Here is a 27,277-nt window from a genome sequence, read left to right on the forward strand (position 1 = left end):
TATCGGATTTTGACCTAAAAATGCGTTTTCGCCGGGTCAAATTTTAATCCAACGTCCAGATTCTGAATCAGCAGGTCTTACTGCATACAAATATGTAAAAATATTGTGGGGAGGAAATTGTGTAGGGTTAACTAATTTTTGGGGTTCTGGATCCCGGACTATTACTTTCTTTGGAGCTAATTTTATAAATATCAGGGGCGGATCCAGGAATGTTCGCAGGGGGGGTTTTCATCAGCAAAAAAAAGGAAAATGTACACAGGTTTTTTTCTCCGGACACTTGGCCTCCGTAAAGTCAAAAACTGGGGGGAGAGGGGGGGGGGGTACCATATTTCAATAGGGTGCTGTTCAAATTCGACGATTATTAACACTACATAACAGAATGGTGTACCGTATTTTAAACAAGCGGACATTATACCAGTATAATTTTGTAATTTTAATTTTTTTTTATGGACACCCCCCCCGGATCCGCGCCTGCATATATACATGTCCTGTACACACGAAATAGCAGTCAACGGTGGCATTTTTAGGCGATGACTTCAGAGCCTAAAAGCACCCTTGCAAGCTTACCGCCTGAACAAAGACTACTATTCAAACTGCATCGCGAACAGGAAACAAATGTTAGAAAACATATGGCATTTATGCATACTGAGAAATGACGCGTTCCCGCTACAATGGATGCCGAAATATTGGCAATGACGTAGGCCTACTCAGTAGGGGACGGAACGGGGAATTCCCTGGCATTGTGATTGTTTCTTAAAGACCGGAATAAGGATATTTGCTGGACCTTAATAAAAACATGGTTGTGTGAGCTTTTGTACACTTTCACTCTCCAATCAATACGATTTTGAGACCCAATTTTTCCGTCGACATATCCACATGATAACTGAATGAAGCATGTCTCACGTACAGGCTAAAACACAGTTCGAAAGTTTAACTAAACTCGCTCTTGCAATGACCACACACAACTAAATCTCCACTTTGCACAGACTTGTTAACAAGTCCTGATCAGGTGTCGCTGAAATGAAACTCGGCACACAGAACTGATTTGGTTTTATAGGGATAAAGGTCCTGACCGACATAATTCATTGAGGTACAGGGGCGGATCCAGGAATTTTCGCAGGGGGGGGGGTTCATCGGCCAAACAAATCTGAAATGTTGACACTTTTTTCGCCGGGCACTTGGTCTCCGTAAAAAAAAAAAAGCGGGGGGGGGGAGCTGGTACCATACTTTCAATGGGGGCGCTGTTCAAATCCGACGATTATTTACTATATCACAGAATAATGTACATACCCCTAACCAAGCTAGCGCTAAGTGCAAGGCAGACATTATTACTAGAAAAAAGATTGAGCTAGCGGGGGGGGGGGGGTCCGGATTTTTTAAAGGAATTTCTACGGGAAAAAAAATCAATTTGGGACAGAGCTGGGGGAGTTGGACAGAGCTAGACCCCCCCCCCCCACCCCTCTTGATCCGCGCCTGAGATATGTCTGGTATTTTAACTTAAAGGTGACATTTCTAAAAGTAACTTTCCCTCCTTCGGTTGCTATTATAAACATTAGTATTATTATTAAAACTCATCATACAATAATTTCACCATTGGCTCGACATTGATCAAGAATTGACTGGACCACATACGTTTTCAAGAATCTCTCTTAATGTTTGTCAAAGGTTTTTACCCCTGGCAGATATCGGTATTACACATAAAAGGTTCGATTTTGAGTTGACGAGAAGCGCTTATTTTTTTAAGATTGCAAATGAAATAATATAGCCTAGTCGACCATTGCAGTGACTAGGACACTGCAGCGTCTGAGTTTTATTACCTTAAAAAGTGCACTATGTTCCTGTTCCTTATAAGATTTCGGACGACACGAAGGTTATCTATTATATGAGCGACTTTCAGACAAGGAAGCGAATTGTGGGCCAGTGTTTGCTTTGCCACACAGCCCCGCTTGATATGGTTGACTCAAAAATGAACTCATTTCATATTCATTGTTTTGTTTTCCCTTTGCACTTTCTAGAACGCATTCACGTCTACATGAAAATCTAATCTCCCACCACAAGTTCAATCTGAACGTGACCTTTACACGATGGGCTTACTTGCAACTACACATGTATTTCGTCTGTGAAGGAAACTAGTTTACTTTCTGTACTGCGCGGAACATGGCGACTTTTGGGTTTCGAGTTGTGATCTGGTTAGCGAATTAACGTCCAAGAAGACATATTTCCGTTAAACAAAAGATAAGATGGGTTCTCCAAAATGTCTTCTCCTACTCCCGGTGTTTTTGTGGGCTTGTGCCATTCTTCACACAGGTAAATATACAGCTTCATATGTCAAAATTACTACCCGGAAATAAATTAATTAAATTTTGGTGTATGTATATTGTGACAAATGTGCATGTACTATGTACATATCGCCACTTTGTTTAAATGTTAAAGAAGGTTCTGAAGCAATTTGGACAAAATGGCACTAAGACACAAATACAATGGCCTTTCAAGCTTTCAAGCTACAATATTTCAAGCTTAATCATCCGGAACAATTCGTTGAATCAAAAGTAAGAAAAAAGAAAATTAATGCGGTGAAAACTTGAACGTGGGCGTATTAGAATTTTTTGCCAAAATAATAAACGCGGCTTCACCTCGCCCGCTGTGCGGGGGGGGGGGGGGGGGGGGGGGGGGCTTTGCCGCCTGTCGCCCGCTTCGCGATCGAGCATCTTGTGAACAACACATACGCGCCGGTTTGTTTATGGTGTAAATCGATGATTTCCTATTGTTCCTCATCATCGATCTTTTCTTTTTTTCATTCAGCAACAGCTCTCATTTGTTTTGTACACGTTTTCTTACCGAGGTCGTCCTCGATTTGGCTCTTGTCCTCAATTCACATGTTAACATGTGTGTCCCCAATTTAGACCATAAACAAACCCACATAAGCGTGATCTGTTACACGGTACCCTGTGGAGACATGGGTATAACAGGGAACACAAGATTGAATACGTCTCCACAGGACAATTTCTATCGGTGAATAAGTCTCCACAAGGTTATCACGAAATAGATATGTGGATTTTACTCAAAAAGTAGGAAGTTCCAAAGTGTGGGGATGGGTCGCAAATTAAAGTATTTTATTGAAGGGATCTTAAGTCCGAATTTCAGTCCAGGAAATCCATTCTGGTTAAAAAAAGAGCATTTCGAAACTACACTTTATAACTCGAAAACTTTAGTAAACGAGAACAAAGAAATGACTCCACAAGGATACAAATTCCAGTATGTATGTGTTTGCCTGCAATTGGGAACCCCTATATTGTCCCTCTTTTGTTTGTACTTTTTAGGAAGACCTCCCATATGTTTTGTACACATCGCCAAATTGTGGACCTTCAGGAGATTGGGGACCCTATTGTCCTCTATTGTTCAGCGTCCCCTTCTTTTATACTTTATTCTTCAGTGGTGTTTAAACTCGCCTCGTAATAAAGGAACGGTGGTTTAATAAATTGAACATATTTTACACTGCCTAAGAAATACTGTTTTGATACATTATTGTAATTTCTTTTTTTATTGGCTTTAATTTTGTTTTAATGTCATGTGCTACTTGGTTTTGGGGTTTTTTTTTTACGTAGTGTAAACATATTGGGGAATTGTCATTAAAAATTGTTGGACTTAAACTTTCGGGAAACGCATTAAAACGTGATTTTCTTATTTGTCATATTCCTGTGTAGGTTGTGCCAACCTCTCAATACCACCAAAATGCTAAGAAATATAAAACGTATGAATTATTTTTGATTGTAGGTTTATCCGTTGATCTGGATCTGCAAAACAAGCCGGCCACCCAGAGTAGCACCTACCATGACAGTTCACTCGACTTAACTCTGGTTGCGGACCGAGCACTAGATGGAGATATCTCAACAATTTCACACACGCGTAAATATTTTCCAAATTGAATATGTATATGCTTTATAAAACCCCTAAGGGAAAGTTTCGGAAGTTCCATATTTAAATGATATTTTTAATTGATCGAAAAAAACATACTATTTAAACAACGTATTAAATTTAAACCTACATCTTGAGAAGGAATCTTAGGTATATATATATCAATGATTTCTTCGTCAGGAGCCTACCAATGTTTGAGCGAAGAAAAAAATCAACATTACGATAAACTGTAATGTTTACATCAAGTACTCAATCGATTTCACACCGTACAAGGTTGCAAACTATTAAAGGCCAAGATTTCGTCTCAAAGAAGACGCGTTTGAAGTGCATTACTAGCGAGACATGAACGGACAATGTGAAGTTCAACCTTGTACACATACCTGACAATATATGCCTAAACATTTCATGATGATCAAAACATCTCTGACCTGTTAGTGAAGAAGTAAATTGTATGATCCGTTTGCAAATCTAAACGGTATAAGTTCGTTTCAAACGAACGCAAATGACATGCTGGGTTAGTATTTTTTTCCAGTGGTGTAGCGAGGTCATTTTATTTGGGTGGTGAGGGAAGATACATGAAAAAAAGAAACTGGAGCGCTTCATCCGGTCCCCAGGGTTGGGGAGGGGAACTGGACACCATCTTGTTATGGGGGCTCTGTTCAAAGCGATACGATCAGGCACTATCGGAAAATAAGTAGTGCTTTTCATGGCGGCACAATTACCGACGTTCGCGTGACATTCCAAAAAGGGCACTTGTTTAAAAAAAGGACACTCGTGAAGGAAAGGGCACTTCTTTAAAAAAGGGCACTCGTTACAAAAATGTACGTATCCCCCCCCCCCCCCGCCCCGCTACAGCACTGTTTTCATCCCTTCTTCCAGAAATGTCTCTTTTTCCAGCCTATGATACTTTTGTATCTACTTACTAATGATAAACCATATTTTAATGAATAATCCATACAATGGTTGCAACTTATGTTCATACTTATTTTCATTCAATTCTCGCAAGTGTGTACCGGAGACGAATGGTGGAAAGTCGATCTGCAGGCTGCGTACTGCTTGACAAGAATCACTGTAGTCAACATAAATGTTAATGGTAAGTCTAACAATGCGTGTGCAGTAGCAAGCTAGACAGTTAATTTTAAGAATATTCTCTTGGGTGGGCATTCATGTAAAGAGATGATTTGTATTTTGAGGAAAACTGTTTCATCAAGTTACATAGAAAATCATTACGTTTCTTTGATGGTGATGCTACGTGTATTAAACTGAGACGGAAACTTAATAATAATAATAATAATTTATTAATTTATAGTGCGCAAATTCCATTTAAAATATGTTCAAATGCGCATTACAGTCATACAAAAATTAAAATAAACAGACGTATACGCAAAATTCAACAATACAATGAATACTGATACAGGGTACAAAAAATCAATAAAAAGCTCTCATAAAAAGATGAGTTTTAAGTAATTGTTTAAAAACATTCAGGCTACTTGCTTCTCGGATATTTAATGACAGTGCATTCCATAACTTAGGTGCAGCACTCTCAAATGCACGATCACCAAGGGTGACCTTGGTTCGACTTGCTGAGTAACTGAGGAGTGTTTTGTCATTGGAAGATCTGAGATTGTAATTGGATGAAGATCGTTTTTGGATTAGATGGCATAAATATAAGGGAGGTAGACCATAAAGAATTTTATAAGTTATTAACAGAATTTTAAACTCAATCCTGAATCTCACCGGAAGCCAATGTAAATAAAAAAACAGTGGGGTGATATGACAGTACTTGTAACCGTTACAGACTAGTCTGGCGCAGGAATTTTGCACACGTTGAAGCTGTGGTATTTGAACATCAGGCAATCCATAGAGGAGGCTATTGCAATAATCCAACCGACTAGAAATAAAAGAGTGAATTAACGTTTCAGTACATTCCCTGGTCAGATACTTTCTGATACGTCTAATATTATGTAAATAATAAAAAGCCGTACCACACGTTTTTGTGATATGAGTAGACATTGTCAAGTTTGCATCGAACCAGGCACCCAGACTCTTCACAACGGAGACAGGGGAAAGTCTGGACTCCCCAACATTGATGCTGTCAATATTAACCTTAGCCAATTGTTGGCGAGTACCCATGATAATAAATTCAGTTTTATCATCATTTAACATCAACCCATTACTGAGCATCCATTTACGCACAACATGTATACAACCCTCCATTGTAGAAAGAGCAGACGCCTGGCTCGATGCATCATCTGGGCAAAAGGAAAGATAAAGTTGCGTATCGTCAGCATAACAATGCACATCTGGAAGTTGAGTCTCAATAATTTCGAACAAACTACTGGTATATAAAATAAACAACAAAGGACCTAAACAGGATCCTTGGGGTACACCCCACTCAAGGTCAAATTTCTGAGAAAGTTTACCATGAACAGAGACCCGTTGAGATCTTTCAGACAAATAAGATTTAAACCAGAGGAGAACAGTCCCATCAATACCAAACTTGGACTGGAGCCTGTTCAACAAAACCATATGATCTAAAGTATCGAAAGCAGAACTTAAATCAAGTAAGACTAATAAAGAAACATGTTGTTTGTCCATAGCCATTAGTAAATCATTTTTTAACTTTCAATAAGGCCGTCTCAGTACTATGGTGACTACGGTAGGCCGATTGAGTAGTTGGATATAAACCGTTCAATGTTAAATGAGATTGTAGTTGGAATGCGACTGCCTTTTCCACCAACTTAGATATGAATTGAAGATTACTAACAGGCCTAAAATTTTCAATCTTTAAGTCTAGACTAGGCTTTTTAAGCAATGGTAAAACCACTGCTGATTTCTAGGCTGCTGGGAAATGACCAGTACATAAAGAGGAATTAATCATTCTGGTTATAACAGGCAATAACAGATCTAAAGAACTCATAAGTAACTTCATTGGAATAGGGTCAAGGATACAACACTTCTTACTAGAACCTAAAATGAGCGTACGAACACCATCTTCAGAAAGTTGAACAAACTTCAGTTCGGCCATTGGTTTTGGGCTTCTCATAAAGACCCTTCTTCAATATTCAGTGAGGCGTGACCCACCTAGAATGTTGATGGGTGTTTCTGGGTATTTGTGTTTTTCATTTATTTATAAGATTATCACTCTGCTGTAACTTTGCGAGAGTCAATCGTTTACTGCACACACTATATTAAAAGAGTGAACATCACCTGTACATACAATCACAAGAAAAAAATACTGCCCATCATAATGATTATCATGATGACTTAATTAAGAGACAGGCGTAGACACAAAAAATAACAGAATAATGATGGAATTATTCAAATCAATTAAGACAATGGTTAGTGGACTACAGTATCATTCAGAACAACTTACTGTGAAAGAAAGATGACAATACCTCCTCCAATAAACCATATCACATCTAAATTGAACCCTAGCTCAGAGTTTGAAATAGCCTTGGTTTAGGGTTTCGACGATAGTGTTCGATGATCGATGGTCGGCCGCTAACATAAACAGCAGCCGCCTGCTATGAACTCACGCGTACTGTAGTGCAAACAGCGACCTCAGATGGCAAGCCTCTAAGTTACAATATGCGAAGTAGTTGGTGATGACCGAAGGCGTTGGAACAACCGTCGCGATGGCTTATCTTTTCCGGACAATTGTCCTTACTCTGTCGCTGGATATGATTCGAGTCTGGGGACTCCAAACTTGTTGGAGAATGTTGCCACACTATCCAGCTCTCTATCCATGTAAAGGATGAGCCTCCATTACCAAATACTGAATAACAATCTCTCCTTTATTCGCATACGGGGTCGTCGTTGGAAATCCGGCTGCAAAATAAAGAAAAACATAAGCCGAGGCGAACAATTGTTTCAAGGCGTTCGTCCATCACCAATTAGCATATTGTAGCCTAGCTGCGTGAGATCGCTGTTCGCGCTTCGTACAGACTACAGTACATTTGGACTCCAAGAAACCAAACCAGGAAAAGAGGGCGACAAAACATAAGATGAAGGGATGAACTAACAACACATAGTGGCATTACATGGCAACAGACAGCTCAAGATAGAGTGAGATAGAAAATTTGTGAAGAGGCTCTCCTCCTGCAGTGGTGCGAAATAGGCTAGACAGAACAGTACGTGTGGGTCCAGAGCGCGCGACGCTTAGTTGTTTTAGCGGCCGACCATCGATCATCGTCGAAAACCTTGACCAAGGCTAAGTTGAAATATATTGACTTGAAATGAAAAAGAAAAAAAACGTGAGATAGAAATTCTGTGCGCTTCAATTACTTTAATTTATTGCACCCGTTGGAAAAGAACAGTAGAAATTGGGACAGAGCTGGTGAAAATGTAGTCTTGAATGCCTGTGAACGAAATAGAATGCCCAAACCGGATCTGAATGGCAACACTAAAACCATGTGTGCCCGCAAACGAAATTGAATGCGATATGAGGGAAAGTAAAGCCAGTGTGAACAAAGTTATAAAAAAAAAGGCCGAACGAATCTTAAAGTTTGTTGATCAAAGTGAATGTTTTTTGGGGGAAATCGGTAGGGAAAATCTATACTGATGAGACTTCATTGCAGGTGGGCGACTGACAGGTGCTGTAGTGCGGGCTGGTTTGAATTCAGATCTCTCCCAGAACAGACGGATAGGAGCAGTCACAAGTTCTCAGGCAACTAATGGAGCAACGATTCCTTTCACATCGAACCAAGCCATCTCTGCTCGATACGTCAGTGTGGAACTGTCGAGGGAATGCCTTCAACTGGCTGAAGTCAGGATCGGCACAGAAAACGTGATTACAAGCGGTAAGCAAAACCTTTCAATGACGACTCAATAATCTTCACATTCCGAATCATGATGGCAGATGACACAACATTTGCATCTCTGCCATGCTGGTGATATAACAAACAGTTCACTGACAAACCAAGTCTTACGGTCACAAAAAGAAATATTTTATTCCGTTTGAAAAATGGTTGATAGCAGGTGAGTTCAATATGCAGATTGGCAGTCATATAAAGGATTTTATTTTGTCGCGTTGCCATCGAGATTTTAATTGGTAGCTAATGCAGAATATTTTGATATCTTCCCCACGAATAGATTCATTAAAGATGGTTCAGCCGCCTAAAATATGCGACGAATTAAATAGGCGTGCCTATCCGGTTCGTTAGTGACTTCGTCATACACGCGCGCGCACCACTGATTACAAGCGTCCATTTGCTAAGTGCTCAAGTTGCGTTAACCTCCGGTATTGATATCCAGATGAAGAAATTACAATGCTCGCAAAGCTTATAAAAAGGGAAGAACACTGAATACAAAATAAATTAATAGTTAAAATTTATATATACCAGATAAAAACATTGCACGTGAAGGAGAAGCCTGTACCTGTCACCCACTGTCTAGTCATCCAAAACAAATTCATCTTTCAAAAATGGCATTGAAGAATTTAATTCCCATTGGGACAAAAGAGTGAAGATGGTGATTGGTGCGAGCAGCCGGCAGTATCATTCTTCCCCTTCTAGGAATAATATGACCTGCAAGCTCAGCGCACAGTGGGTGGCTTTCGTCGTCCAAAATACGACCAAACATACCAATCACTCCCTCCCGGGACAGAGAGTCCACCGACTGCAAGCACAACCCCGATATCCTCTCAACTTTCCTCACTAGCCGATCAATCATACCTTTATCCTTTTTCAAGACATTCCCACCCCATCCCGTCAAACAATAACTCCATACCCCACATATCACTGCTGAACAATAGAATGTGACAAGAATTCCCGTTTTGACCTTAAAAAACATTCATTTTAAGGAGACAATACATGCGCGAGTTAAGCTTTTTCATTACGTAATCCAAGTGATCATTCCAATCAAGTTTAACATCGAACATTATGCCAAGATATTTATATGTATGAACCCTTTCAACACAGCTTTTATTGATCACAATATTACTAGGCTCACTCTTTTTTTTTTACGAAAGTCAATGACAAGCTGTTTAATCTTAGCAACATTAAGCATTTTCCTCATTAGCATTAGTATGCCTATCATCATCATGTTTAATTAGTCCAAGCAATGCAGTATCATCAGCAAATTTAATCACTTGACAGTCAACGTGACAAGATCGAAAACCAGATGTATATACCGTGAAAAGAAATGGAGCTAACACTGTACCTTGAGGAGCGCCTGTGTTGGTGATAATGCGTCCGGACTTAACTTTTCATTTAACTTTACAAACTGACTGCGATTCGAAAGAAAATCAAGGATAAGCCTAACCAGCTGATGGGGAACGTCCATGTTCAACAACTTTTGGATGAGTAAAAACGTAACTTGTTTGGCCTTTGTAAATGCAAACAACTGTGGGCTATAATAGTTTGATAGTCAGCTACCTAATATCCATGTTTAACTCTTCTTTCCATAGTAACGCGTACAAATATCGATGCTACTAGTATGACAGTCAGCTGGTCTACATTGCCCTGTGCTGATCATTACTACATGGAGTATGCCTTGACCAACAGGGATAACTGTGAAAACATCAATCCACCGATGTATAGCAGTCCCTGCAATATGTGTCAGAGAAACACGGCTACTCTATATGGTCTGACACCATTCTCTCAGTACACTATACAAGTCAAGGCTTATGTATATGGTGCATACGGACCAATAAAAACAGTCATCTACACAACCACATCATCAGGTATGGTACACTAGACGTTGCTCCAGTCCATTTCCCTATTTACTTTTTAATGTTACTTAAATGAATTGAATCCAATTTGCGGCATTGTAGAAATTGTTCCACCTCCTTGTTTACCAAAATGCAATATTCTACCTTCTGGAAATTTACTTTATATTGCAGCACCGACTGGACCTCCCACTTCTGTGACACCTGGGTCTGAAGCCAAACGCAGCCTAGCCTTCTCCTGGAGCCTTCCATTGTGTGGAAGCCGAAGCGGTGTCATCACAGGATACGACTGGAGGCTTAGTACAAGTGGAGCTGCACCAATGACTGGTCAGACTACAACTGGTCTGTCTGGTGGAGCAGTTACAATAGCTGGACTTACTCCCTATACTTATTACAGTTTTCAAGTTGCTGCAAGGACTAATGATGGGACTGGACCGTACAGTGCGGCTGTTACATCAAGAACACAAGAAGCAGGTAATCTATATTTTCTGTTGCTCTACCTTGATCTCATTTTGCCCTCTCCATCCTCTTGTGGTGAATGCACATTGTCCACGGTGTTGTTATGCCAATGTAAAGTCACTCAGGCATCACGGCGCGGTGTGAGTGGGCTGCATGCTGGCCACGAGGCCTCAGTCTGATCATTGCACCGAAACTAACCTGACTTGCGTCTCGTTCTTCCGCTGTAAGACTCCGGCTCTTTGGCACCGTAACGCGCCAAACACTACATTCTCCGTCATTTATCGGTTTGATTCTAATTTGGGTGAGGTTGTTTATGGATTCCGTACCAAAATAACCCTTCGAACGAAAATGACAAAAACGCTTGTGATAAAGGCACTTCATTTAAACCACAGAAATTTAATTCCAATACCAACTTATTATTGGTTAATTGTTTATTAGTGCACGGTACCGATTTTTTTTATCAGTTGCAAGAACAAATCGAATATTCGTTTTGGTGTTCACTTTCAACAGCGCCCACAGTTCCTCGCAATATTCTCGTCCAGTCGACAGATGACATGTCCGTTAGGCTGAGCTGGAATGAACCAGATCCACCAAATGGACGCATCACACACTACAATGTTCAGTACAGGAGGAGTGGGGACATGGGAACCGTGTGGACGGACAACAATGTGATGGGGACAATCATTCGTGTCATGAGCCTTGAGGCCGGTGTTACATACCTATTTCAGGTCTTCTTGTTTTTTTTTGCATTTTATCAAATGGAATAAACTATCATCATTATACATTTTCGTGGTTGAAACTAACATATGTCCTACATTATGGAGTACCAAGTGAAGTAAATACGTCAAGCGCACAAAATGTGTGTAAAGGACATTAGCGCGTGATTCAGCCCGCGAACCAACACGCGCGTGTACTCCATTCGTTTGCACTGCACTTTTAGGTTCTAAATGACTCCACACTTCGGTACTCCATACTACAATGCACAATTTCATGGATGATTCCAATAATTGCATGGCAGACAGACAATCAAACTGCATGTGAGATTAATAATCGATACATTTAAATTCACGTGAATTTCATTTTACACTTACTTTATTTTTCGAAGCTAATGAGACATAATTTATCTCTATGCTTGAGGAGCAATCTGAAGGATTGGAATTATATTATTTTGCTTTCAGGTCCAAGCGGTGACGTCTGGTGGTGTTGGCCCTTGGAGTGTACCTATCGTTGCAACAACACATGAAGCTGGTGAAGTAACTTCTTTGGTCCTAGTGTCACTTTTTCTTAAATTGATTTCCAATCCAACCTATTTTTGATTCATACCTCTGTGCGGTCGTCCAAACCCTTAGGGACGCAAATTAAATCTAATAACTTTAGCATGAACGTTTTATAAATGTGACATTATATTGTTTAATTTTAACAGCGCCCACAATTCCCCGCAATGTTCGCATCCAGTCGACAGATGATAGGTCTGTCAGTCTGAGCTGGAGTGAACCAGATCCAGCGAATGGACTTATCTTGCACTACAATGTTCGCTACTGGAGGAGTGAGGACATGGGAACCATGCAGACTGACACCAACGTGATTGGGTTGGTGCATCGTGTCACGGGCCTTGAAGCCTTTGTAACATACACATTTCGGGTATGTATTTTTTTTTATCAAATGGAATAATGCTAATGTCGTGGTGCATGTTTTGTCATTGTGTGCGTTTTTTGTGAATCTCTATGTGTGTTTGGGGTTATACATTATTTGCACAAGGCATTTCTGTACAAGGTTTCGCTTCAAGAAAATGCCCCCGTGCTTTCTTTTTTATTTTTTATATTTTATATTAATTTCATTTATTTGGATTTTCCTGGAATTATTTTAGTTCACTTATTTTTTTATTTGAATTGTCTACCTCATTTCTATTTAGTTTATTTGGTTTACAATTGTGTATCAGGAAGCACGGAAATCGAATCAAATCACCACGACTCCTCGACACACCCTAACATATTTTCCACACTGAACGGTTTCATTGATGTTTCCAATTATTTCATGGTAGACGTACTGCCTGATTGACATAATCGATACATTAGAATTCACGTGAACTAAATATGACGCCAACCTCAATTTTTCAAACCAAATAAAGGATAGCTTATCGTTGTGCTTGAGGAGCACAGGCCGTTCAATAATTGTCGTTCGTAGGATTTAATATATCAATAGACTACCTGCAAAAATCATGATTTTTATTTCTCAGGTGCAAGCTGAGACGTCCCCCGGTGCTGGTCCTTGGAGTGAACCTATCGAAGCAACAACACTGCAAGCTGGTAAACTAACTTTGGTTTGGGTGCTTTGTTTCCCATGTGCAGATCTTCTCAAATTCTTCTCCCACCAAAACTATTTCCAAAACTATAATTCAGTTTGACTCCTACTCCTCTGTTTGCAATCCTCTAAACGCTTAAGTACGCTATTAAATTATGTAACAGCTTTAGAAGTAACGCGCAATAAATGCCATTTTATATTTACGTGTATCTCAACAGCACCAACCGTGCCCTTAGAAGTTAGCATCCAGCCGGTGGATAACGATTCTATCATTCTGAGGTGGAGTGAACCAGATCCACCGAATGGACTTATCTTGCACTACAATGTTCGCCACTGGAGGAGTGGAGACATGGGAACCATGCAGACCGACTCCAATGTGATGGGGATGATGCATCGTGTCACGGGCCTTGAAGCCGGTGTAACATACCAATTTCAGGTCTTTTACATGTATTCACTTTCTTTTATTCTATCACCATTATACATGATGATTCACCTGGAAGGAACCAATGTCTTTCCCAAAGTTTCATTGATAACCATCAGTTAACGACACAATCAATAATAGGAATGTTTATGTTCGCATACATTATTCGCGATCTATTTCGAAGCGAACAAAAAAATAACCTTTTTAAACAAATGTTTCTGATGTTTTTAACCTGAAATAAAGTTTTAGACAACATTTTTGCAGGTGCAAGCTGTGACGTCTCCTGGTCCTGGCCCTTGGAGTGACCCTATCCAAGCAACAACATCAATCGGAGGTAGATAATCATAGATAATCGTGGTAGTCGTAACAAATAAATAAAACGCTCCCGTGGCCCCATACTATTCTATAAAAAGATGTTTTCATCATATAAAAGATATCATCATTATGTTATCTTTCTTTTGTTCAGTTCCTGGACCTGTTCGGATTCTCAACGCCACAGAACGAACAGAGACTTCAATCACTTTGGTCTGGGAACAACCACTGCAACCTGGAGGATCAATCACTGGTTACATTGTAGGTGCTCATGTAAAAGTACCATTTCGAAATTATGTGCAATCAAACAATTAGCATAACGACTGTCTTCTTATCATCGGATTGTAATATAAACTTTCAGGGAAAAGAAAAACAGAGTTTTGGGATTGACAAACAAGTTCCTGATGTATTTTGTCTCCGGATGTGGGTATTTTTTTATCATAATGTCGACATCCGGAAGTAGCATTAAAATGTTTTCCCCTTCGATAAAACTGCATCCCAAAAGATTTCTTTATCAGGTTAAAAAGCTCTTAACTCATATTCTGATATATCTTTTTTGCAGGTAGAGCATCGTATATTACAGAGGCCTTATCAATCCGATTTCACAGCAATGGACACATACACAAGCGATGAAACTCGGGAACTCTTCTTCCTGAAAACTAATCTGGAACCTGGCACTCAATACGAGTTCAGGGTTTTTGCGAAGAATGAAATGTTCACCGGCAGTTACGACCGAGTGTTAGAGGTTTACACTAGGCCTAAGTCAGGTAAAGGTTTGGTTTGTTTTGCTTAATGATAAGTATTACTGATTCGCGTTTTTTGTATGAAATGACAGGTTAAAGATCAAATCAAAATAGCAAAGACAAATTATAATGAGTCAATATTTGGTATGAGGAAAACATTGGATGTCCAGTGTTCTTTTTTCCTATTTCGCTGGCATTTTAGCAGAATTGGGTAGATAATGTCCACACAGTGGATTCATTGTATTTGTTTGCCGCTACAGATCCACCTGCACCAAAACAACCCAAAACATACGAAGAGGAAGCGACAAATTTCACAGTAACAATTGGCCTGGCAAACCTTGTCTCCGACGACAAGTATGTCAGGTAAGCATGAACTGACATCAGTTTTCGTGAATGATGGAGTCTATGGTGAAGGATTGATTAAAATATTGATAGGCAAGGATTTGAGACTAACCCCGGTACCTCATACGTTATGTCATTGAAGTGATGTAATGGGACTGAAATAAAGGTTGTTGCTGCATAGACCAATCCGGGCACGCTATCATTTTCTATCACGGACGGAGGCCCCCTTCAATGGCGAAAAGCAGTGTGCTAGCTATTGTTCAGATAATACATCACAAGGCAGTTGCTTTGAAGAGACTGCACAATGGTTTCTCCATAGAAGGGGTCTCTGTGAGTGTCTAGTGATCACGTGCAAAAATTCACGATATTTTCGTGCAAGTCAGTTCATAAACATGCACTTAAACATTGTTATATTTTGTAATATTCCTTTGATATAAGCGAGTATAGTATGGTATAAGTGCATATCAAAAGGCCTACTTGAGCTTCATAATTATTACAAACAATCTGAGAGTGATTATGAACGCAATCGTTTTATCCTGCTGATGGAAAAACGATAACTCGCCATTTTTCAACAATCAACATATAGCATTATGTGTTTGTCAGGCCATACGTAATAGGTCACTTTTTGCCACAGTTCATACGTCGTGCATGTCAACAAAACCTCCGCTTCCCGCAAGTCCAAGAGGGCAGCTCTCACTCCAAAACGTTCCGCCGACTCCGCCGATGACTACATAGCAGCTGAAATCCCCAAGCAAAACCTGGCAGAGAAATTTGTCGTTGGAGACAATGAAACCTACGAATCGTACAGGAATGCACCGCTGCAAACAGGAGCTGATTATGAAATTCGTGTGGGGTCTGTAAGCAAGGGCAATGATGAGGTAACCGTTGAACAATTTTGGTTTTCTTGAACCATTTGGTTTACTGTTAATGAATAAAGGGTCGAATCTACAAGGGAGTGCTTTCTCATCAGTGTATTGAAATGCGCGTCTTGAAAAGATTTTATTTTTAACTGTTAGCAAACTGAAAGAGCAATTTCTTTCAGTCTAGGTAAATAAACTCTCATATGAAAAATATTTTCTTTGACATGTAGGAAATCTTCGTGACGTATTCAGTGCCAATAAGAGTAACAGGTAATTGTTTTTATATTAAATCTTCCAATTAATGCATGATACTTTAGACAAATCCAGTTGTGTAGCCTCTGTTGTCTATAGACACATACAAAAACTCTGTTACGAATTTTTCCGATAAATTTTTTAAATCTCCCACACAAAATATTATGTTCCTAGAAAATAAAACTGTATTAAGCATTATATGAGTCTGTTTTCAGCATTATATGAGTTGTGTATCCCTTCAAATTTGACATAAAAGTATTGCATTTGAATATTATATCTATGATTTTAATTATACAGCATCTGGACACACGTTATTTTGAACAGCCTGATTGTTTAGATTAACGGAGCAAAAGCCATGCATGCTATAAAAAAATGCTTACACACACCTGGCATCAAACTACTTTTATTTCAACTTTTTTTCACAGTGGAGCAGTACCAGGCATCACCGACACCGGGTCCATCACCCTCGGCAGTCGTTCCAGCTGTAGTCGCGGTCATTGTCGTTGTCGCTTTGGTGCTTCTCATCATAGTCGTTGTTTATAGACGGTAAAGAATACGTGACAATTACCCGTCCCGGTGTTTGTCACGCACAAAACCTAGTATTCACCAAATTTGACAATTATCACTAACGGAATGCAGATATACAGTTAAACTATCCATCCGTTGGAATGCATACTTTTCGGGAGACAAGTGATAGTTCCTTTCTATCTGGAAAAAAAACCCAGATTATTCGTTTAAAAATTATGAACATTTTTGCTTGAGAAAAAGTAGAAACTGCGCCTACCCCACTTCTTTGCAAAGAAAATTATAAACGTGTAAACAAAAAACCTAATACACAATTATAAGACGTCGACCCCTATCCACAAAGATTTTTACAATAAAAAAAGGTTTGCATTGTTTTTTCCTTAGAAAACACTTACCGAGAATGATTCGATTTATTTCAGGAGGCGATCTGCACGCGCGAAAAAGCAATCGGACACCGATGGACAACTGCAGTCTATCAATGACTACGAAGGTAAGGAATTTCACTTTTTGGACAAGTTCTCATTTTCTACAGGGAATAAGATCAATTTACGTTTATGTTTGATATTTGATTTCAGCTGTAGTGCCCCCTGAAGAGCCTAAGCCATCGACCACCAACACTTACATGAACCAAGGTGCAGCGGCTGGGACATGTGACTCGCCATCCCTGAGAAAGCCCAAGCTTCTACCCAAGCCTCGACAGCCACAGATCGACCCGCCCATAGACGGGCCCCAAGACCATCCGGCATCTTCCTCCAACAACATCCTCCTTCAGACAGCAGCAGTGGGTGGGACATGCGACTCGCCGTCCATGAGAAAGCCGAAGCCCCCGCCCAAGCCACAAATACAAGAGACCAAACCGCCCCAACCGGCTCAACCCCCGGACGAACCTGGGATGGCATTCACTCCGCTTCCTCCTGTACGCTTGGAAGACTTGGAGAGCTACATTAACATGAAGGAATCGGCAGGTGACAAAGGGTTCGAGGCTGACTACAAGGTAAACAGATCTAATGGAGCAAATTTTAGTCACATGTGTGTCACTGAACTTGCTATTTTTGTACATGCGATCGATACAACTTACGTAGTTGTAATCAAACCATGGCGATGCCGTTGTTAAGACATTAGGTTTTGCCCTTCACCGACGTATGGTTAAGATGAGTGAAAATCTGTAAACATATATCGAGTAAAATGTTCTTGAAACATCTGCCTTCTACAAAACATGTCCTTTCAAGGCCACCGTAGGAAACAACATGAACGGTATGGGCTTTTAGTTCTGCAGCCTCCTTTGAGATGTTTTCGTTCGTAATATAAAATGCAAAAGAGGTCTTTTATTCAGAACCAAAGCACACACCGCATATGGCCCAGCAGGTTCACATGATTGATTTCATAAACTGCTGAATTTCAAGTGGAGACAGATGAAGACAAATACTGAAACGACTACATTAAATACAAATAATGACCACATGGATGTGTGCAGTACAATATCTATAATTAACACTATCAGAAATCAGTGTTAATAAATACTAACCATTTTGAGATGAATTCTGTCCAGACTCTTCCGAATGAACAGCTACACCCGTGGACAGTTGCCTCGAAACCAGAAAACCGAAAGAAGAATCGCTATGTGAACGTGATAGCTTGTAAGTACATTTATATTGGCGTTCCCCAAACACATTCTGAACTTTCCTTAAAAGGTTAAAGCATTTATCCGGTAGCCTTATTTTCCGTTATCCTAGCTTTGTCATTAACATACAATCATCCTTGACAAAATCACTTCATGTGGATGAGTTTCTTGTTAACAACAAACTCGTCACTTTCTGTCCTGTAGATGACCACTCCCGTGTTGTTCTCCAGCCATTGGAGGGTGATCCTCACTCGGATTACATCAATGCTTGCTACATCAATGTAAGTTGATTTAAAGTGCACCTCCAACGTTTGCTAACTGAATTATTTTTATTTTGAGAAATAGCTAACTATGTTGATATTGTTTACTCCGCAGGGATACCACCAGGAAAACAAGTACATAGCTAGTCAAGGTGAGTACAGTCAGGTTTATCCTTCTAATAACAACACTGGGTATTTCATTTTACCGAATTAAAGGCACATTTTTCCCAATCAGTGAATGAAAAGTCATTTTTTTACATCGAAAACCCAGTTCAATGAATGACAAGCTTTGACAATTGAACTGTGTTTCAATATTTGCAGGACCCAATCAGGAATCTATCAAAGACATCTGGAGAATGGTCTGGCAGTTGGGCATCGATAAGATTGTCATGCTCACCAATCCGGTGGAAAACGGCAAAGTAATGAGTGTCTTTGAGTGTAATAATAATAATATTGAGTATTTATAAAGCGCACGTATCCACCAGGACTGGTGCTCAAGGCGCTACATCATTATTACCCTCTTCTCATTGGGCCCATGAGACATTCCAAATACCATCTCAAACCCCTGGGGAGTGTACAGCTCTATGCTGCCTGTTAGGCGCAAGATAGCTCATTCAATCACAATAACCATCTCTGCCCACACACGTACCCATTTACTCCTGGGTGGAGAGAAGCAATGAGTGACAAAGTGCCTTGCCCAAGGGCGCACACACCACAACCCCAGGTTGGACTCGAACCCATAACCTGCAGCTTTACCCGTTGATAAATCACACTGGTGTTAAACCCAAAAATATACCACGCCTAGACCACAGGTGTCCCTGTGTATATAGACGAAGTTTATTAGTAGTATGCTCCACTGAACTTTCTGGCCGTATATATAACCAATTAATCTACATAGAAGTATTCAAAGAAATGCCTTTCTCGTTCTGCCATTAGCGGAAGTGCCTGCAATATTGGGCTGATACCGGACCTACCACGATCTCGGGCATCGTCGTGAATACAGACAAAGAAGAGGTCTTCCTGGATTATACCATTCGTGATTTCCGCATACGCGAGGTAAAACACGCTGTTTAAACTATTTCATAATCGTCACAAAATTACTGACTGACTGGATCAAAATCGACCAGACCTGGCCTTATAGCGTATTAGTTTAGATGTATGAAGAAAGGTGGGATGTATCGACACAACCCGTTATGGACAAGCATCCCGGACACTCGATTTGCAAATTCTGATATTTTCGCACAGAGATCAAAATGCATCCTATCATGTTTGTCTCAGGTCGGCAGGAAGGATACGAGACTGGTGAAGCAATTCCACTACACCACCTGGCCCGATATGAAGCCGCCTGAGTACCCAGCACCATTGCTCAACTTCATGCGCGTAGTCAACGCTTACCAGAATCCCGGTCGAACTGTCATACATTGCAGGTATGCTCCCCACCAGTTGTTACAGTTACAAAGTACCAAACAAAATATAAGGACAAGCAATCAACATTGTTCATGTGGCACTTACAAAGGAGACCTGAGAGACCAATACTGATAATATTATTGTTAGATTCATCACAAGAGACAGTCTCGACCAAACGCCACACATTTTGTTTAAATCGAACTCTCTTGGCAAACCCCATGCAAAAGAAAGGTAGGTAGTTACAAGGTATCGACTGTTAAAAGTTAGCAACTGCTTATATACGTATTTCGAGTGGTTTAATTACGTAGTTTGATGGTATAATTTAAATGTTTTGATCTTTGTACAGTGCCGGAGTAGGACGCACTGGTACATACATCGCCCTGGAAGCAATGCTGGAACAAATGGCCCAGGAACGACAAGTTGATGTCCTGGGCTTCATCTACCAAATGAGACAGAATCGCATCAAGATGGTCCAGACACCAGTAAGTCCAATTTCACATCAGTTGGCCTGATTTTAAAGCTACGTAATTTTACTGAACTACTAACCAAACAGAGTAACTCTTCCAAAAGGATCATTATGAAGATTGTGACATATAGAATACTAGAGATTTAAAGTATAATCACCTTCGTGACAAGAGATTTGATGGTCAGAAAACTGTCTTTGATAAAACTGTCGATTGAGTAAGAATCAAAGACGTTTGTGGTAAAATGTTGTCCTCAATCTCCTGAGAATAGTCCATTTTCATTGTATTCTTGTCTGCTTGTGTTATATTTTTATGATATACTTTTACCCAAAAATGGTATCTGTAGGAGCAATACAAATTCATCTTTGATGCTCTGCTGGCATCATCTCAGACTGGTGACACGACCTACCATGACAAGAACTTTGAACAAAAGCTTACTGCACTGAAAAAGCCCAAGAAAGGTTCCAAGAGTACTGGGATGACTAGACAGTTTGAGGTAGGCTAATAAAATGTAGTTTTCACCTACCTATCACTATACAAATGTGAAGTATATTCCAAAGTATTATGTACATCAAACGACGTTATCAAATTGATGAAAGTATCAACGACATGAAGGGTGCATGCACTTGAGTATGATTTGGTCATTGTAGATTCAGTGAATTCAAATGTACAAAAATATTTAAGGGGAAAGTGCACTTACCCCTGGGCTTGCGTTTGTTTTTCTAGATGTTAGGCAAATGGAGTGTTCCTCATGGAAGCAGGAAACCCAAGTCCGGACTTCGTCCTGAGAGCATCGCCAAGAATCGGTTCAAGGACTTCATTCCCAGTAGGTTATACCCGCCATTGATTAACGCTATGTTTCTCTAATTACGTGATGCAGTTTGTTGTCTAAAGAAATAATGAATTAAGGAAACAGTAATCAGAAAATGTATTTAACATCAACAGCAAAACTTATTGAATCTGATTTGTCACTTTGTTTTTTGTTTTGAAAATGATAAAACATGGGCAGACGAGGAATTTTAAATTCGAAGAAGTGTGAAAATGAGACACGTTTCTACATAAAACAGCTCTGCCGCAGGTATAAATGTATAAAAGGTATAAATCGTTCAGTGTTAATAAATTGGAATATTAATTTCTGTCCACACTTTTGATTGATATTAACCTCAAACAGAAGTTATTTAGACTGACTTAGCAATAATTGATATTTCACTTGATCACACTGCAGCTGACCGAGCCAGACCGTATTTGATGACACAAGTGCATGAAGGCGACAACGATTACATCAATGCAAACTATCTGCCCGTAAGTACCAAGTATCAGTACGCGTCATACAGGATCTTATTGTGATAGCTGCGCGAAAGCGTATATTAGAAACCATTTGAATATAGACACCAAAAGAAATGGTAGGCGCACGGGATACGTATGCCGCCTATTAATAACCATTTTGTGTAATCCCATGTACATGTATACACCTGTTAATGGTACCTCGAGCAGACATTTTGTCGTCATAAATTATGCCTTAATAGGGAGACACCGGACATAAGGGAGACATTTCAATGTCTCCCTAATGTCACAGCTCCTATTAAGAGGTAACATTTTAATGGTGCAAATAGGCTAGATCGATTGCTTGTAGTGCAAAACATCAATATATCGAAATTTGTGGGGGTAGGATAAAAAAATAAGGTAAAACTACGGGTAACGTAAGGGGTCATTAAAGTTGGAGAATGTTGTGCAAAAGGCTATGGAAATGTTTCCCAAATGACCCATTATCGGTAGCATCTTAACAGTTGTTTTGAACACCCTCCGGGACGCATAGCGCCCGAGGCGAAGCCGAGGGTGCTATGCGTCCCGGAGGGTGTTCAAAACGTCATATCCCACATTACATCAGTCAACAACTGTTTTGTCATACCTCTGTCTTGATGATGTGTTTTACTTGTTTTTCTAAGGGAACTTAAGGGTGGCAAACTGAAGGAATCTTTGAAAAAAATTCTTTCAACATATATAGATGCAGGGGCATTAAAACAAGCTTAAGTTCAGGGAAATTTGGGGTAAAGGTTTTACAAGTTTAATAAAAAAAAATCTTATCCCCTGGCATATTTTATAGTGGTAGGGACAATGAATAAAAACCTGGTTTGTAGTGACAACGATGCAGTCGCTGGCCGCCAAATTAAAGTAAATATCGTCTGCAAATGCACTGCTCCCTCACTGCTATACATTATATTGTGGAACGTGAAAGTACTGCGGGGTACCAGTGAGTACAAGTATAGTCTGGTTTAAACGCGGTCCGCGCATAATGGTTTGGACTGTGGGGCGGGGACTAGTCTACATGCATGTGATATCACAATGTGATATACAACGGGAGTGTGCCATGCATATTTATCGCCCGGTCAGGTGATCGTCCTGGGCCAATGAAAATACAGTATAAAGACAGAGGTATGACAACTGAACTTCTTGATGTGTAGTATAACTACCCATAGTGTGCCAGATGAAAAAACCACGCAGAATTGTGTCATTATGTGGCGGTTTTTAATCAGAGCTACCGCAAGAAGAATGGATACATCGGAACGCAGATGCCCATGCCGAGCACCGTCGTCGATTTCTGGCGCATGGTGTACGACCACAAAGTGACCAGCATTGTGATGTTGAACGCCCTGGATCCAAAGGACAAAGTGAGTCTACATTCCCATTTTCTAAATAGACCTCATGCTTTAAGGCGGAGTTGAAGGACAGTGTATTTGTATTTGTAGGATAGGTATGAGTAATCCTTTGTGTACGTTCATTGTAAACAAAATTAAAATACCAAAGAATACCTTTAACGCATAAGGTGTACTCTTATTCCTAGCCACATTCCTAGCCAGATTAGTGCCCGATAATTGTATACACATGGAACACATTGTGTCATATCAGAAACTTTCTGAAAACAGTGTCCTGGATGTACAGGCTTCAGTGCTTTTTCCTTTGTTCTTATGATTTGCATGGGTATATAACTTTGTAATGAATGGGATTTGGCTTTCTGTTTTGTTTCCTGTAATTCTTTAATATGTGCCATGTACAGCTCACAACTTCTGAAAGGTTGCGATGCACTAAATAGAATGACCGGTCATCCATAAATGTAATTAAGTGTTACACAATTTATTTTACAATTTTAATGTGTAATGCAATCTTACTTATTTTCTCACTTAAAAGTAGTTTAATAAATGGGCTTCCAACTCATAACTCATTTTGGTGCTACATATTGTTTAGAATATGAAATATATTTCTTTGTGTTTGGGTTCCGCTTAATTTTACTCACCCTGTATATTTTGTATGATGCTTTTTTATTTATCTCTGTCGCTTGAAAAAAAAAAGCTGTCTGAAGCTTAGCAAGTCATCATGCCTCCGTGAATAAACGACGATGATGACATACATGAAGTATCAAACTAATCAAAGAAACTAGGTGCAGAAGCTACTGTGTATGTTGTTCATTATTTCATGTGGATTTGTTTTTCCCAACAGACAATGGCTCGCTACTGGCCCGAGTCCGGACACATTGAATTCGGCCCTCTTGTTATTGAGCTGAATGAAACAGAAGAGTTCAAAGGAGTGTCTAGACGTACCTTTACTCTGCGTAACGAACAGGCTGATTTCGAGGTAAAGCTGCATATTCAAACAAGACTCATTGATTTCCTTTTGATATTTTCACGTGTGATACCTTTCCATTATTTAAAGTTGCACTCTTTTTCCAAATGTGTAATACCTTGTTGTATAGGTAGGGATCCAATGTTCAACTTTCTATCTGTTTCATTAGATGTCAAATTCCTTATTTACCTTTAGAGATCAACGTTTTAATCATTTCAGCACGTTGTCAGTGTAGATTTACTGCAAGTGTCCAGTGAGGAATTATGAGTAACAGTTAGCACACTGCATTCACCATTGAAGGGGGCCACCTTAAATGCTGACTGTAGCATTCTCGGATTGGCCTACACTTAACTACTTCCAGAAAAAAAATCCGGTGTAAATGACGTAGCAAAGACTACGCCGACCGTACATTAAGGATGAAATAGTTGGATTCGGTTTTTAAGAGAGTTTTGATGGGGCTTTTGTTTATAGACCGAAGATACGCGAAGGGTGACTCAGTTCCAGTATCACGACTGGCCATCTGACAAGGAGGTGCCAAGCTCCTTGGATGGAATGCTTTACTTACTGAGGGTTACTCAAGACAGCCGCCAAGATAAGGGACTTATCGTGGTCCATTGCAAGTAAGAATAAAAGAAGGCAAATGATTTAGATGAAATGTGAAAGAGATTAGTTCGTATTGCTTACAAAAATATTGGTTGAGTTTACAATCAAAATGTTTTTCAAGAAAAGGCAGTGGCTTACTTGCAGTGATTATTTATGAAACCTAAATTAAAGGCTCAATTATCTGCAGTTATAAATTTAAAAAGGACTAATGTCTTCCTACTCATAATTTCAAAATAGTCTGGCCTATCCATTTGATTACAAGACTCCTAAATTATACCTGTAATTTGATATTGTGGGGTTCCTCTGACAGAAATTCAATTTGGCAGGGTTCATATTTCAGAAAGTAGTGAACTAATCAAACTTTGTCGAAACATGCATTTTGCAGGGACGGATATGGCGCTACGTCTGTGTACTGCGTGTTGATGGCGCTGTTGGAACAGTTCAATGTCGAGAAAGCAGTAGACGTGTTCCAAGCAGCTCATCGTCTGCGCATGGTCGACCCAAACATGATGTACTCGCTGGTAAGTTTACACGTTGATAAGACAAATGGAGAGAAAATAAACAGTAAATAAAGGCGGCCGCCATATGAGGGCGCTCTTCAGTCCGGTTAAATACAAAGAACTTTAGCCAAACCAGATCCAAAAATGGATTATACTCGGAATATTATGAGTTTAAAACATTGTCTCATTTTTGTCATGCAGTTGAACAAAAAAGTGTAGATCTTGTTATTTTCGCAGTTGCATGCTTCACGTTTCGGTATTCATAGAAACATATTTACTCAACCGAATGACAAAAAAGAGTGGCCAAAAGCAAACACTGCAGATTATTTCTAGACTAGATGTTTAACTCAACTACAAGGTTAAAAGAAATTCCAACTAAATAAATCAGAATGTATTTTACAAAAATGAAAAAAAAATAAAAGTCATTGCTTGTGTTGTCGATGTGTCTTTTGGGTATTATTCTTATTTCTATTGGTCAAATTTGCGTTTCAACATTTTATATTTTCATTGAAATATTAATTTTTCCAGCACCAGTATGCCATGTGCTATGATGTCATCCAAGCATACATGAACTCGACCAGCATCTATGAGAACTTCACACCGGAAGGCCTGGTTGGATAGTCATCCATCATGGCGTGAACGGGAAGACATCGACCAACATGTTTTTTTGTACATCGGAATAGATTTTCAAGTAAGTGGTAGAAAGCTTAACATCATGCATGTTCAGACATGATCATGTCAAAACATACCTAAAAACAGTCAATGTATGGCCTATGCACATCTTTTTTTGTACATTTGTATACGCAGAAACATTAGTAACATAAATGTTTAAAAAGAAATCTTTAGGTGCTAAAAAGGATTATCTCGGATATTGATGTCGAGGATTTTCATATAATTATACAACAATCATTACACTTCAATTCAATTTTGTATTTTGCTTTTCAAATAAGTAGAGAAAGCGTCTAGCGATACAAGCATATCAGAAGGAAATATGTTACTAATTGATAAAGAATTGTACACACAATGAAAGGAAACTGTTATGAAAAAACTGTTCGATGCATTTTAACGCTGATTTTTTATATGGTGAGAATTAGAGGAAATTGCTTTCAGTACAGCAAGACACCTCACTGCGATGTTAAATGCATTTGTTGTGATTGCAAAAGTCTGCACGTTATACAAAAGGAGACAGTTTTTGTAAAAGATCATTTAGTTAAATAAGCGGCATGGAATTTTAAGAAGTATTTACAGTATGAAGAATGTACTATTTCAAGATATTTTATTGATATTCAGATAATTTCGTAATGTGTGTATATTTACAACAGAAATGTGATGTAATTACTCAGTGGTGTGTACAAAGTCTAATTTTATAGTTAAATTAAATGATTACTGTTAGGTTTATGCATTGTAAAAGCACTATTGGGTTATATCATCGACGACAACACACCAACTCCTATAAGGGGTGTGCGAAATATTTTATTAAAATTAAAGGATTTTGGACTGTTGGGCTTAATGCATCCAATTTGCTTTTGTAACTCAAATTGCAATTTTACGAAATTCAGAAAACGTATTAATGTCTCGTTTCGTGTGTGTATTACAATCATGATGGAAAAAAAAACATGGTCATCTTAAGCTTATAAAATTAGATTTCAACTCAAAAAAGTTTTAAAAGACGGCTGAAATAATATATATGCATTCAAGGAGAACATGCTTAAACTTAATGGTGTAAATACTATAGCACCTACAATTGGTGTTAGTGGCATGGAATTTGCAAACAAATTAACCTCGTACATTCGAGAAAAAAATAAGAGCACCAGGGTAATATCGCATTTTTAAGTCAGTTCCAACTTTTTTCTACCAAACATAGTAATATTTTTAATTTAATAAGATGCATAGATTTTGTTAGGTGGTATTTAAAGTAAAAAGTTTAGTCGCACAGATAACGTGTATATTCAGACATAATTGTTTTTGATTTCGTAATGTGTGTTTATAATTATTTGCAACAGA

General features: G+C 39.3%; 1 protein-coding gene across 1 annotated transcript; it reads left to right on the forward strand.

The window, feature by feature from the left end:
- The first annotated feature begins 4,257 nt into the window (after window positions 1–4,257).
- LOC119736744 (receptor-type tyrosine-protein phosphatase mu-like) lies at window positions 4,258–26,320 on the forward strand. Its single transcript, XM_038210756.1, has 33 exons — window positions 4,258–4,285; window positions 4,922–5,008; window positions 8,496–8,717; window positions 10,325–10,600; window positions 10,760–11,059; window positions 11,555–11,752; window positions 12,468–12,685; window positions 13,281–13,350; window positions 13,564–13,781; window positions 14,031–14,100; window positions 14,233–14,339; window positions 14,641–14,845; window positions 15,082–15,184; window positions 15,798–16,041; window positions 16,254–16,293; window positions 16,701–16,821; window positions 17,220–17,290; window positions 17,376–17,794; window positions 18,350–18,437; window positions 18,626–18,702; window positions 18,797–18,833; window positions 19,003–19,100; window positions 19,618–19,737; window positions 19,960–20,108; window positions 20,435–20,570; window positions 20,899–21,048; window positions 21,279–21,378; window positions 21,778–21,854; window positions 23,087–23,221; window positions 24,048–24,182; window positions 24,642–24,790; window positions 25,159–25,294; window positions 25,802–26,320. The coding sequence occupies exons 1-33, from the start codon at window positions 4,258–4,260 to the stop codon at window positions 25,892–25,894; spliced, it is 4,677 nt and encodes a 1,558-aa protein (XP_038066684.1). The 3' UTR covers window positions 25,895–26,320.
- The last annotated feature ends 957 nt before the right edge of the window (window positions 26,321–27,277 follow it).

The sequence above is a fragment of the Patiria miniata genome, unplaced genomic scaffold, assembly GCF_015706575.1.
Source record: "Patiria miniata isolate m_02_andy unplaced genomic scaffold, ASM1570657v1 HiC_scaffold_3, whole genome shotgun sequence".
Classification (NCBI taxonomy): Eukaryota; Metazoa; Echinodermata; class Asteroidea; order Valvatida; family Asterinidae; genus Patiria; species Patiria miniata.

Excerpts from the sequence above, each read along its gene's own strand:
- LOC119736744 (XM_038210756.1), top strand. The coding sequence starts at position 4,258 with ATGAACGGACAATGTGAAGTTCAACCTT. Across the intron at positions 16,042-16,253 it reads TAAGCAAGGGCAATGATGAG|GAAATCTTCGTGACGTATTC; the intron begins GTAACCGTTGAA and ends TTTGACATGTAG. Across the intron at positions 20,571-20,898 it reads TCAAGATGGTCCAGACACCA|GAGCAATACAAATTCATCTT; the intron begins GTAAGTCCAATT and ends TGGTATCTGTAG.